Raw genomic sequence first — 14,321 nt, 5'->3', positions numbered from 1 at the left:
GAATGCATCATCTTTTAGACTTAATATATTCTGTTTTGTTATAGCTCACTTCCTTTTGAGTGTGGTTTGAAAAGCAAAACATTCTTTTCAATGGTAATATCAACCTAGGGGCTGTCACCTTGGAAAGAAAGTGACAGAATGGTATCAGTGGCCTACCGGGGAGTGTTCCTGGGTGAATACTATGTGCATAGATCTGCTTGGAAGTTTGCACCTACCCGAGCACCAGGAAGACCAGCATGTCCTTTTTCGCCAACTTTGCCAGGTTCACCCTATAATAAACATTAAAAAAGTTATGCATTTAATGTCAAATGAATCATGACAATTTTGAAATGTTAGTTCCTTGCTTTTTTTAAAAGATGGCTAGTCTGAATTTTGCTATCTAGCATGTGAACCATCATTCTGCAGCTCCAAATACAACGAGGTGCATCCGCATCTGCAAAGCACAACTCAGGGGATGGGTTTTCAGCAGTGTCCAGTGATACACACCGGAGCTCAGCTTTTAATGTGGTAAGTGGTCTGCAATTTTCCCATGTTGGAAGGAACCCCCTTAAAGTGCAGCGAACTGAGACAAGGGAGAAATACTGGAGTTTTGATGAAATGTGGCCCCCCAAAAAAGTGCCAAGGAAGAGGAGATTATGGTGATTCTTACGCTGGGGCCTTTGGGTCCAGGGAATCCGATGTTGCCAGGCTCTCCTCGTGCTCCAGCTGGGCCGATGGGTCCAGGCCTGCCGTCGATGCCAGGGAGGCCCTGAAACCAGAGTTTATTTAAACGTTACTCAGCATCAACAGGGTCTCATGACCTCAAGCTTGTGATGCTGCCACAGGATGAAACAATCGATTTCTGAATGCATAGAGCTTCCTGTATAAAGTGTTGATGAATTATGAATCCCTTTTTCTTTTCTAAATAGGAAGCCAGTACACGCACACTCAATTTCATACACACACGATTCCCTCTCTTTCTTTTCAAACCCTTGTCACCTGCTTCAATTTTCCTTGCCATGTTTTTCTTTTTCCTTCTCTCCTTTCAGCCCTGTATTCATTTGGATTCCATAATTATAATCCATTACTCTGTGTTCCCAGATGATGTATGTGGCTGATATTTATTTCCGATGTGTTCATGTATAAACAAGCCACAGAACAGACTTGATGAGAGTACAGTAAGTGTCCTTGAAAATATAATGGCAAATGAACAACACTTACCACGGGACCTTCTTTACCAGCTGGGCCAACATTTCCAGGGGCGCCAGGAAAACCCTGTGAAGCAAATGAAGATGTTTTCATATTGAGAATTTTATGCACACACTCCAATTAGCATGTGCATGAGGCTCCAATTAATTGAAATCTCCCCAAAGCACTACCCCCCATTTTTTGTTTGTTGCTTAGGGTAAATCATTAGGAGTATTAGCCACTAGCTGGGAAATATATAATGAGCCCTGCAATCATTTTCTCTCTATTTGTTTGTGCCTTTCCGTTTACTGAATTTTAGTACAACTGATCTGTTTGTAGGTCTCTCAAGAAATTGTTAAGCAACATATTATATGGGCAAAATATATCGTGTTATTTGCCCATTATAGAAAAACAAATACTTTTAGTAAACCATTTTCAAGATGAATTTTTTATTGCTGTACTTGGTGTCTTTATTACTTGTTTATGGTGTAATTACAGTTGATATTTATCCATATGAGATAATGGAGGCAAAAAATTACTCTATTGCTATGGATTAGTGTGTCTACAGATCTAAAGGTCATTTCTTCATAGCAAGTGTGATGCTGAATACATTATAGCACTTTGTGACTGCTGAAAAAGTGATTTCACTATGAATCAAATAAAATGATAGTGTATAGTTCTAATATGTTTCATGAACACCTTATATAAAACTTACAAATTGAGATAAAAGTTTCATGCTGATAGGAGAACCAACATAATCTGTATATATTAAAATAAATCTATTCTTCCCCAAGCCTCATAGCCATTGTATCAAGTAGTGAATAGAAAATTTATAAGCTAACCAAATTCTTAAAGAAATCTAGTAAGCTTTGATGAAGTTAAATTAAAAAAGGCAACCATCAGCAAGCTGACTAATGAATTTACTTTAAGTTCTTTTTGTTGTCTCCCTCAAATATTCATCTTTTTAAAAAAGGAAATAGTGCCATGCGTGATTTGCTTGAAATCAATGTGACACGTACTCGGGGTCCCATGAGGCCAGGCTCTCCAGGGCGACCAGAATCTCCATTGGGACCTCGGGCACCAGCAGGACCAGATGGGCCACGACTACCAGCAGGGCCCTATTAAAAAGAAGGGGGAGGGGCAGAGCGAAAGTTAATAGCACACCTACCACCAGAAGTTTCAAGTTCCTTCCCAGGAAATGAGTAATAGACAACCTACCATGACACCAGCTCTGCCATCGGCTCCAGGAAGACCACGACTACCAGGATTACCCTGTAAGAAAGTACATGAAACAGAAGAGAATTGGAAACAATCCTTGAATCCAATAAGGTAGAACTTATTAAAACATGGCATGATGCAAGAAAGCTAGATTCCCTTAAGGGGGAGATATGAACACAAACCCTGTCAAAAACCTTTACCCAAACCCCAAAGGAATGCACGGAGGAAGCATTTTGCAAAAGTAGGTTAACACTGCTTCCAGACCAATTTTATAACATACCAAAACGAGAGTCTCTAATTTAATAAAGCATATGGAAAGCAGATGCCTCCTTCATCTGGAAAAAGCACTCAATAATTCAGACCAATTCCCAAAGAAAGCATGTCATCATCTGCCTCTGGTGTGTCTGGGCGTCAAGAGCATTTGGAACCTACTCTCAGCCCAGCAGGTCCTGGGGGGCCAGCGGGACCAGCTTCGCCAGTGGTGCCTCTCTTTCCTTCCTCACCACTGGGACCAGGAGGACCTTGGGCCCCAGCAGAGCCCTGTTTAATGAAAAAAAAAAAACCACATAAACAAAAAACAGAGGAGGGGGAATAGGAAAAAAATTTTTTATGTTATATCCAGGTAGGGAAAAAGAGGTAACTTTTTTAAAAAGTCAAAGTATGACTTTTTGTATTGAAAAAGTAATAACTTCATAAAATTGTGATCATAGAGCTACTTACGGGCTCACCCTTGCTACCGCTGTCTCCTTTGGAACCAGGGGGACCGGGCTCACCCTAGGGTTGAATACAAGACAGTGGTCAAAAGACAAACATGTATCACAACTCTCTTGCAGATAGATGCTCTGGAATGCTTTTGGATTAAGGTCAAGAGAAACTCAGGTACTCTAAGAAATGTGTCTGGTTCATATTTAAATGGCTCTCAGGGGAATATAGTCGGAATGACAAGACTGCTTGCATAGAAATGCACCTCGCTGATCTTTAGGTAGCACTCCAGGAGAGCAGGGGCGGCATCTCCGTGTGTGTTTGTGAGAGAGAGAGGGAGAGACTGAGCATACATGCACATTACTTAGAAAAGAAATAGAAACTAAACATTCTAAGGAAGAAAACATAAGAATCACAACACTACAGGAGGAAGTCCAGATGGTGGTGAGATGATGGTAGAGACAATATTTCAGGAGGATGAAAACTGCAGCCACACCACTTACAACGAGTCCTCTAGCACCAGTTGCACCAACAGCACCAGGAGGGCCAGGAAGACCACGGGGTCCAGGGAGGCCAGGAGCCCCAGCAACACCGGGCAGGCCCTGTGCAGGAAAATGCAGAGTGGTCAATCATGAGGCCACTGACAGGAGAGGCAGCTAAAATGCCTTTAAAACCACAGCAGAGAACCTTGGCCAGCCTCCTCCCCCCGCCTCCACCCATCCCTACCAAATACTCACAGCAGCACCCTTAGCACCAGTAAGGCCGTTGGCTCCAGGGTTACCCTACAAGAAAAAGGAAGGGAGAAAGACATCAGTTAATAGGAATAGTTCCTTTCTGTTTTGACCCCACCTTCACCCTTTTTTCCTTCCACTCAATGAGGTTAATGACAACAGCTACTTACAGGAGGTCCAACGGGGCCAGAAAGACCTGGGAGACCCACTTCACCACGGGGACCCGCAGGACCAGAAGGACCAGGGTTACCAACAGGTCCGATTTCACCCTAAAACAGGGAACGACACTGGGGCATTAGCCAGCAAGAAGTGAAACAGCATCTCTCCATTGTTAGGACACCAATTTTATGAATTTTCTTTAGAATTGCAATCATTTTCCTTACTGGGTCTATCACAAGATTTGGGGTTGGGTTCTTATTTTCCTGGCCTGGGTCTGCCATCCTGGCTACCACTGCTGCCTTCATCTTATCTCTGTTTTCTCACAGTGGAGACTCTGGCTCTCTGCTAGTCAGTCCCGACTGGTTTGAGAGGGTATTTCGGAGGGCCCCATGGACTCCCTTTCTATGTTGCTATCTCTGTCTATGCTCACAGTGCTCAAGGGCAGAGAGATGATGTACTTCCAAGCTGGTCATTCCATATCTGGTCAAGGTATTTGTTCTGGGATTATCTATCTGCAAACACAGGGTCTATCTTGCTTATCACAATAAAGAGTTTATCAAGGTAATGACAGTGGTCACCGGTTTTTACCTTGGGGCCAGGAGCACCTGGGAAGCCTGGAGGGCCAGCAGACCCAAGGGGACCCTGAAATCAAAGTAGAGGGTGGTAAGAAATTTCCTTTCCGTAAATTAGCAGCACAACAACAGAATATGGAAGAGTTTAGAAGGGCTCGACCGTTTTTAATATTGGCAAAGAAAAACCTGACAGCTACTCTGCTGTCATTGGTATCTTAGCAAAGGGAAGGCACTGAAGGTATCCCAAGGTAGAGTAGATTTTGCTTTATATATCATTCAAAAGCCCCAGGGAGAGTATGTATGACTAGGATCTTCAGAAGACCCCCCTGAACCCCTGGTGGGCTATCTAACATAGTTCATAGGGAATCAAGAAAGAAGAGCTCCCACCACACACGCTTCAATGTCAAGACTTACAGCAGGACCCACAGGACCCACACTGCCATCACTTCCACGGGCACCCTAGGGAGAAAATAAAGAGGAAAAAGTCAAGCAGAAAGGTAAATAGCTATTATTGGAAGATCTTTTAAAAGGGTAAACATGAGGACAAAGGGAAGCACTCACCACTGGGCCAGGGGCACCAACTCGTCCTCGCTCGCCGGGCAGCCCACGGGCTCCCTAGAAGCAGAAACATTTTCAGTGGAGTCCAGCATGCTAACTTGAAAAAAGCTACAAGCATCATTTGCTCTGTCCAATTTCCAACATGTGCAAGAATCCACTGGAAATAAATAGGTCTCATTCGAATTCCAACTACAAGGTAATAGATTTCAATTAAGTAGGCAGAAGGCTATCATGGCTATTAGAAAATGACTAAAGAATACAATGCCGAGGGAAATAGTAATTAGCAAAAACATTAAAGAAGTTCCAGCTTGCATAGGGTGTACGGATTTATATTTACAACCAAGTAATTATTACTTACTGCTTGACCTGGAGTTCCATTTTCACCAGGGGCACCAGGTTCACCCTACATGGAAAATGATTGAGGTTTTGTTTTATAATTTATATATATTGAAAGTTACATGTGTAAAAATTATAAGTGTACATTAAATTATACATATGGATATATTTAATTTTATATACATTTCTATATGTGCTAACTTTTACCCTATTATTTCCATTTGAACCATTCACATATTCTGCAACATTTCTTACACATATATAGATTTTCCTAATTCTGACAAACACATAAATTTTAAACATTTCTAAAATATGGGTTTTTATTTGGATGATACCAAACATCACAGTACTAGGGAGATGTGTTTGAGTGTTACTTCCTCCTCCCCAACTTTCCCCTTAGATTTTGGATATTATTTACACTGGGCTTATATATTTGGAATTATGCCATAGAAAGAGATAGTAGCAGATAAACTGGCTTTCAATTTTACCATATTTACACTCTCTAAAGTTATTTTAACACTCAGTATTTTTATTTTTGTGAAATATACATGAAAATTTGAACTTCATTATATTTCTTTGGAGCTGTCTTATTTATTTCCAATCTATATCCTTATCTTGAGTAAAACCATGGTGGTGGTGGTTTAATTTGATACCATGGTACACGCAAAAAGAAATTTCCTTCACGATAATCTGACTTAGATATGAAAGAAACAGGGTTTGAGAGATTAGTTAAGGGCCCTTCATTTCTAGGATTCTACGTGATGCCACATTCTTTGGAAATAGGCACTGGAGTGAGAGTCAGGAATTCTAAGCCTGTGTGCTTCTAACCATTAGATGTGACTCTGGGCAAGTCATTCATTCTCTTTCAGCCTCAGTTTCCCTCATCTGCAGAATGAGGATGTCTCCAGAGCTCCTCGCAAGCTTAACATTTTATGATGCTGTGATTAGTAGTTTGAGCTATTATATTAGGCTCTAGGGAGAATGAGTTTGACCTTATCCATTTGTGTGGCAGCTGGAAAGTTAGAACAGATTCTCCATATTCATGTTCCTTTCTGGTCCCGCTAGTATTCGTTACTCATTAATTTGTAATTACGTTGGTATTCGCTTTAATATCACATTATCTCTTTAATAGGAGAGAGAACATTTTATAGTTGAAAATGCTGTCAGGGAAGAGCCAAGAGATAACACACTTCTGAGACTTTAATTACCTAATTAAAACATTTTTGAGTGTGCACAGATAAATCACAGGAAAGAGGTTGAAAAGTGTATTGTGACATGAATGTACCTACCTAATTAGTGCATGACAAAGGAGATACACAGTTTAAAGTAACACATAGTGTCCTAATATCTGACTGCGTGTTTATTTACTTTTATTTTGCCTACAGAGATTGACTGAAAGGAAATGGGAGAAAAATTATTGGCATTTTTATATCAATTGTGTAATAGATATTGAGTTAAATAAATATTATTAATAATTGGACTTCTGTCACAGAATCCCATAGTCCCTACCACTGAGGGATTTAAAGTATAGAAGCGGGAATAAGGTACTCTTTGGATTAGGAGTAGCCTTCCATCAAAATGCACTTTCTGGTGGTGATGGGAAATTATAATCAATTGCTTTAAAAACAACTTTTCTGATCTGGTATTTACCTTAATACCTGGAGCACCAGGCTGTCCCTTCAATCCATCCAGACCATTGTGTCCCTGAAAAGCAAATGCACATTATTAAAATGTCGTTTCATTATAGTGCTTGGTCAAATCCAACAGCTGCTGTCTTTGCGGTTACTGTCTCTGGGGGAAGCCCTGTGCCGGCCGCTGTGGAACGCAGCGCCAGGGCTCCAGGTCCCTGGCAAACTCCCTCCATGGCCCCAGGAAGGCTCCCTGCCTTGGAAAGGGAAGGATATAGCACTAGATGCTCTTTCATTGTTGTAAATACCTCTCAAGCCATTTTATACAATTTTCTCTGCAGGGATCCTTGTTTCTTGGAAGCTATGAACAGACTGAAAAAAAAAAAAACCCCTCCACACTACATTACTTGCCAGAGATCCTTAACTCTTTGACTCTCTCGTAACTCTGGCAAACTCTAGGGCTTTGGATGCAAATATGTGTCACCCAGGAGTTTACATATAGTTGAGGTTTCTCCTAAAAAAAAAATCAACATTTTCTCTCCTGGGGAAAATAGAGCACTCACCCTAATGCCCTTGAAGCCAGGAAGTCCAGGAGTTCCAGGGAAGCCACGAGCACCCTTGAAAAAAAAACACACACAGAAGATAAATAACATTTTCATTTCAAATTAAAAGACAATTATTTCTTCCCTCCAAAATATTTCTTCTTATCAAAATCCAAGCTTGGAATCAAAGACTAGTGTATTTTTAAGCACAGAACAGTAAATTAACTTGCTGTATTTGAGTAACAAATACTGTGGTGTTTGTAGAAAATACCATTATTTACAGTATGCTTGCTGTCATTGATATTATATTATTTGCATTAATAAAAATCCTATACATTCTTATTTGCCAGATGCCTTCAATAAGTGTTACAAGTATGCAACCACTTAAGTTGTCGTGTAGACTACTTTTAGTTTTAGCACCTGTCTTCTGTGTGAGATGCCTCTGATGTTTGGACTACATAACTGCTGTAAGAAGTCTTACCTGTGGGCCCACAACTCCTCTCTCACCAGGCCGTCCGGGTTTGCCAGGGTGACCCTAAAACAGCAGCACAGGGTTAATCTTTGTTGGCAAACTGTCAGACGAACATGGGGCATCTTGGTTTTTACAACAGGGGGGAAAGCCATCAGGCAAAAATGTGGATCCAAATATATACTTAATTAATGATTATACTTTCTTAAATACAATCCAATTAATTCCCATTTCATTAAAATACTCTTTTCCATATGGGAACAGTTTTGTTGGGCATATTTGGCTCTTGGCAGAATATTTAATTTGAATCTAGAAACTCTCGTTGAGGCAGGAGGATTTAAATGCCATTTGGAAATGCTTAAGAGTAAATACTTACATCCTCACCAGCTTTGCCGGGAGGGCCGGGTGGACCACGAGCACCTGCAGGACCCTAGAGAATGGGAGACCCATCATTTTGTTAAGGATACATTAATACATTTTTTGAAAAAAGTACTGATCACAAATGGGGAGAATGTACTCACAGTCTGACCAGGTTCACCAGGCTCACCAGCAGGTCCTTGGAACCCTTGAGGGCCCTAAAAGCAAACAATGTGTCATACTCCAAGCCATTATTTAATTTGATCTTTTTCCATAAGAGCAATTACAAGCTTTTGGTACTTACAGGGGCTCCAGCTGCACCAGGAGGGCCTCTGGGGCCCATCAAACCCTGTGAAGAGGACAGACGGAGTTAGCACTGGTAAGGTGTCATGGCCATGGTTAGGGTTAGATGGAACTAGCTTAGCAGTGCCATAGACAGCTTGTGATGGACAGCTGAATAAAATTGTCTTGGTTTTATTTCACAGTTTTTGTCCTTTCCAAAGGAAGCATTTAAGGACTCAAATGTCCCCCACTATTACTCTGTGTTTGCCTTTTGTTTTCTACCAACCCAAATCAGTAGGACTCAATGCGAATCAGATGGCATGACCACAGGGTCCCTGAGGTTGCGTTCAGTGGACATCCTGAGATGGTTCGAATGCAGTGAAGTGAATCAGTCTCTGCACAGTTGGGATACAACGCAATTGACCAAACATTCCCCTTTGGATTCCCTTGTTCATATGGCATCTCCCCATGTAATCTCTAGCTAGGAAGTTGGTATTTTTATTGCCATGGGGTCATAAATTGAAAAGGATAAAAAAAAAACCCTTCTTAATGATTAGAAGGAAGTTTGTTATAACCTTATGAGAGGAAAGCTCCTTTAAGGGCTTTTGGTGATGGATGAAAATGTCACACAAAAGTGGATGTAATGAGGGGTAAAGGAAAAGTAAAATATTACTGAAACATCCTACTATTATTGAAAATATGGTCCAAATGACAGCCAATTGTTCTCTCCTTTGTTCTTTACTCCGTAGCATGCAGAGTAAAGCAGAGCGTTCCTAGTTTGCAAGCTAACTATCCACTCGTGGCTCCCCTTTGTAGTGATCAATGGCTGTGCAAGCTCTCCTGCGGGGGCCCGCTCCTCTGCCGCTGAGAGTGTCACACGCACGTCTCGGGCAATTTGCTCCTGACACCGGGGCACTCTGCTGTCAGTCTGCCCCATTGTATTAGTGCCTCGAGTGAAATAATATGAATCTGATTAAAAAGCACATCATCTTAATTACAAGAATCATTTATTTGGTTTTGGAAACTGCATCGACATTAGAAGAAACTGTCACTTTTCAATCCAAATAATTTTTAGGTATACATTAAAAATAATTTTCTCTGACAGCATGAATTTTTAATTATATTTATTCATTTTTCCTTGTATTTGCAACAGTTTCATTTACATAAAAAGTAGTGTATTTGGTGGAGGCTGTGAGACAGACAGTGCTTACTCATTAATTCAGAGGAGACCCCTGTGGGGTTTTAGTTATTGATTTTCCAAGATGGAGAATTATTTTAATACTTTATTGCTGCCTGTACTTCCTATTTGTGAAACACATATGTGCTGACTACACATGTCTGCGAGTGTGTGTGGATGTGCAAGCCTAAATTATATTGTATTGATATTTAAAAGTAAAACAATCTGCTTTATGCCCCCCCCACAAGTGTTCCAAAGTCAGGGGAACTAAAATCCATATTAATTTTCTAGCCTTATTTAGTCTTTTTTAAAATCAGTGCTTTTTTTCCCCCTTTTAGCTTCTCCTTGAAATGTAGGTACTGCTTTAAAACTGACTAACGTCCAGCCTTAACTGAAATGGCTGATTTCAAATATCTAATGTAAACAAAGCCAAAGAACATCTTGAATCCTTCATTTTTTATAGGAATGTTTTAAATTACCAGGAAAAGCCAGGAAATTGCAAATCATCAATTAAAGGCGCATTACTTTCAAGTGAGAGTTTTAATTTACAGAAAATATTATCTTGCCCTTATAGGATATTAGTTTATTACAGCCCATTACTTCCAGCAAAAGATCTTCTTTTGAAGACAGAGCACCAAACACATTGTCCAGTAAGATTTATTTTTCAAAGACCATGTTAACTTTGGGCAGATAAATACCTTCATTTGCAAACAATTAATCAGAATCACCAAGCTGTATGTGTGTCTTAAGCTATAGTGTTAATCAACTTAATGTTTTTATGTCAACATATTTTCCTTCAATTTTATACATACTAGTATAAATTTCGCATGTTCAGTTTTTTCCTTAACACCTCTCACTATTGCTTGTTATATGGCTCATGTGTTAAAGACAGATCATCATTTTCATAATCATATAGGAAATTTTCCAAATCTTACTCAAGTTATAGGATATATTAAATATTTGTGCTGAGTGATATAACTGCTAGATTTTACTCACTTTCTCTCCTATACTGACTTGTAATTAATAGACTAAAAAAGAATTTTTTTATTTTAAAAATATTTTATTTATTTATTTTTAGAGAGAGGGGAAGGGGAGGAGAAAAATTGGGAGAGAAATATCAATGTGTGATTTCCTCTCATGTGTCCTCTACTGGAGACCTGGCCTGCAACCCAGGCATGTGCCCTGACTGGGAATGGAACCAGCAACCCTTTGCTTCACAGGCCCGTGCTCAATCCACTGAGCTATACCAGCCAGGGCTTAAAAAAGGAATTTTTATCAAGATGAATAAAAAGGAAGACTCCCTCTCTTCCATCCCTACATTTCCATCTCCTTGAGGGAGGGTGGGAATCTATCACATTCACTGTTCTATCCCTAATGCATGATGCAGTTTGGGGTTCATTGAAAGCATCTGATAACTATTTGTTGAATAAATTAATGTTTTATTCAAGTACTAGATACATGATACCATCTAATACCAGACATCTGTCTGGAGGTTATTCCTAGTCTCTCATCAACCACTAGCGTGACCCTGGGAAAGGGCTTACATTCTTTAGTTATAAAACTTAATAGTTCTATGTCTCTAAGTGTTGCTTAAAGTGGTAAACAATGTTAAAGGATGGAAAAAATAACTACTCAGAGTGATCACTCTCTTGAATTCAATGGATTTACCTGAGTTATGATTACTGTGTCCAGAGATTATTTCTTAGACGTAAATATCTGATCTATTCTAAGGAGGCAAGTTTGGAGAGAAAATTGAACCCCCTTAAACTAGGCTTAAATTTTGAAAACATTTTTAAAGGTTTTATTTACTTATTTTTAGAGAGAGGGAAAGGGAATGAAAAAGAGAGGGAGAGAGACATCAATGTGTGGTTGCCTCTCACATGGTCCCCACTGGAGACCTGGCCTGCAACCCAGGCATGTGCCCTGACTGGGAACTGAACCAGCAACCCTTTGGTTGGCAGGTGGGCATTCAATCCACTGAGCTACACCAGACAGGGCTGCTAGGCTTAAATTTTTATAGTTTTAAGTACAAAAAAAGTTGCTTCTTTTATCTGATCTAAGAATTGACTGCTAACCTAAGTAGCTAAATAAATGGCAATGTGAAATTTAACATGAAAGAAATTCTCTATTCAGTAATTTTTTGGCTAAAATAAAAAGAAAGAAGCATACCATTGGTCCAGGGCCACCGCCAACTCCTTTCCCATCAAACTGAGCAGCAAAGTTCTAGAGGGAAGGAAAACATATATATAATATTAAACATAAGCATATAAATAATTGCTAGCCATGTAGTTCATTTTCTTATTTGACTGGTAAAGGTTTTTCTGTTGTTGTTTAAAAGAGAGCAATATTTTTGCTATAATTAGTTAAGAACATTTTAATGTTTTAGGAAGCTTTCAGAAAATATTCTGTTTACTTATTTTTCACTTTTTAAGTTAAATGGGAGGATAGGTTCAAATCATCTAGCCTATCATTATGAGGGAGAGAGTCTGGGATTTTATTGAAAATATATTAGGTTAGTAGGTTATTTTGTGACAATTAGTTTCTTTATTATGCTGGGCTGTCATCCATGAACACAAGATCTGTATTTATTTAACAATGTTTAATAAAATTTTCTGGTTATCCAAAAATAAAAAATAAAGAAAGAATTCTATATGAAGCTAACCTCCTAAAAAGTCAGGGAAATACAAGTTAAAAATTCAGTCTGTACTTAGTTTGAAATGGGATCTTCTTTGCCTTATTTTTCAAACCTTTTCCTAGCCTGTTAACCCTTTCTCTCCACTCCCACCCCCGACCTCCAAACTGAAGAAGGGGAGTTTTTGAAGCTTTAAAAGTCACTGAAGGACCCTGATCAATTAAGCAGAAACCAACTCTGCATATTCCACTCGTTGCCGCACTTCTCCAGAACTACACAATATGACGAAGAGAACTTTTTCTTGCTTGACTTTCAAGAAAGATATAAAGAGTTCTCAAGTGGAGAGGAAAATGAAATTAAAATGCCCCTTAAAGATTAAACTTTTAAAAAACAGGTCATAGTAATAACTTTACTGTTAAAGATCTCTCTTATAGTGGTAGATCTATTAAGAAGGTGCTTTTTAATACACTCAACAGATAAGCAATCATAATAAGATCTTTGGGGGAGAAAGGTCTTATTTTACTGGCATATAGTTGAGTATTGGAATCAGGCTTCTGATTCATATTGCTAACCAATTAAGCAAATATGTTTTCCTTCCTGCAGTGTGGCCATTTGGCACCCCTTCCATTGTTAAAGACATAAAGCTAAAAGAAGATATTAATGAAAAAGGAAAATGTACTTTTCTCAAATTAGTTTCAAGCAAATTAAACCTAAAAATGCTTGAATATTGGTTCAGCAGACTTCAAGCCAAGGAGAATAGAAAGAGTAGGATGTTTGCGAAATTGCTTAAGAGCAAGAATTTCAGTTATAATTCAATCTAATCAAACTCTTTAATAATGCAACGCCCCTTATTTGTGCCCTACTGATAAAAGATATTAAATTCTCAAATTAAATAATGGTTGTGAGGGCTGCAGCTACCCTCAGTGCACACAAAGACCAGCCCTGTAATTGGCATGAGCTCACAAAAAGAACAGGCACAGCAGAACCTTGGGCGCAGAAACTGAAGAAATGCAGTGAAATATACTCATAGCTACACCGCAAATTTAACTGCTAAAAATAAATTCCACAAGGAACCTTCTTCCAACAGAGGTATAAGCAATCAAAGTCAGTTAAAAGTTAACAATATATGAGACACCTTACCCCACCAAGCCCAGGGGGGCCAGGAGGACCGGGGGGACCAGGAGGGCCTGGGATACCATCATCACCATCTTTGCCTGGTGGGCCTGGTGGACCCTGTTATGTAGAAAGTGAATTAGGCTGGGATTAGATAGACCCCATAAGAACTTATACACACAAAAAAAGGATACCCAAGAACACACGTGGTAAAATCAGCTGTTCAGATCTTTCAGTGTGCAAGTGGTGTGTGAAATTTAAGATGCCATATTTGCCACTGATTGGAATTGACTTACGAGGAAAAAAAAAGAACTCGACTTCTAAGATGGGTCTATTTTAGAAGGAGGTTTAGTAACATATATGAAGGAGACACAACACAGGGTAGTTTCTCCATGAGGAGGAACTCAGCCACTGAATAATTCATAATGGAGCTCTAGTATTCAAATAAAGATAGAAATTGTAGCTAAAATTTATGATTCTATAAATTTCATGTGGGTAACAGTGCACAGTGATGAGCTGTATATATTGATTGTCAGTTTCCGACTGTGATGAACTTATTCATTTGTTTTGGTTTGTTATGTGTGAATAGTAGATTAGTTAATATGGTAATTAATAAAGTAATTTTATCACAGGGTAGAAAATCCTGCAGATTTCCTACCATTAACACTGTTTATGCTG

The 14,321-nt window shown here is 39.3% G+C and overlaps 1 protein-coding gene across 1 annotated transcript in view; it reads right to left on the bottom strand.

Moving 5' to 3' along the window:
- COL1A2 (collagen type I alpha 2 chain) overlaps nt 1-14,321 on the bottom strand; it is a 36,325-nt gene that overhangs the window by 17,165 nt on the left and 4,839 nt on the right. Inside the window, exons 5-26 of the mRNA XM_037142777.2 lie at nt 13,671-13,763; nt 12,068-12,121; nt 8,744-8,788; nt 8,604-8,657; nt 8,459-8,512; nt 8,095-8,148; nt 7,635-7,688; nt 7,094-7,147; nt 5,466-5,510; nt 5,111-5,164; nt 4,964-5,008; nt 4,566-4,619; nt 3,989-4,087; nt 3,825-3,869; nt 3,591-3,689; nt 3,106-3,159; nt 2,818-2,925; nt 2,386-2,439; nt 2,187-2,285; nt 1,201-1,254; nt 650-748; nt 216-269 (exon numbers count right to left, since the gene is read on the bottom strand). Coding sequence (XP_036998672.2) covers nt 216-269; nt 650-748; nt 1,201-1,254; nt 2,187-2,285; nt 2,386-2,439; nt 2,818-2,925; nt 3,106-3,159; nt 3,591-3,689; nt 3,825-3,869; nt 3,989-4,087; nt 4,566-4,619; nt 4,964-5,008; nt 5,111-5,164; nt 5,466-5,510; nt 7,094-7,147; nt 7,635-7,688; nt 8,095-8,148; nt 8,459-8,512; nt 8,604-8,657; nt 8,744-8,788; nt 12,068-12,121; nt 13,671-13,763 — 1,425 coding nt within the window. The remainder of the gene's footprint in view (nt 1-215; nt 270-649; nt 749-1,200; nt 1,255-2,186; nt 2,286-2,385; nt 2,440-2,817; nt 2,926-3,105; nt 3,160-3,590; nt 3,690-3,824; nt 3,870-3,988; nt 4,088-4,565; nt 4,620-4,963; nt 5,009-5,110; nt 5,165-5,465; nt 5,511-7,093; nt 7,148-7,634; nt 7,689-8,094; nt 8,149-8,458; nt 8,513-8,603; nt 8,658-8,743; nt 8,789-12,067; nt 12,122-13,670; nt 13,764-14,321) is intronic.

This window comes from Artibeus jamaicensis, unplaced genomic scaffold, assembly GCF_021234435.1.
Source record: "Artibeus jamaicensis isolate MK-2021 breed Jamaican fruit bat unplaced genomic scaffold, CSHL_Jam_final contig_923, whole genome shotgun sequence".
In the NCBI taxonomy this organism is placed as follows: Eukaryota; Metazoa; Chordata; class Mammalia; order Chiroptera; family Phyllostomidae; genus Artibeus; species Artibeus jamaicensis.
This window is presented reverse-complemented; position numbering and strand designations above follow the sequence as displayed.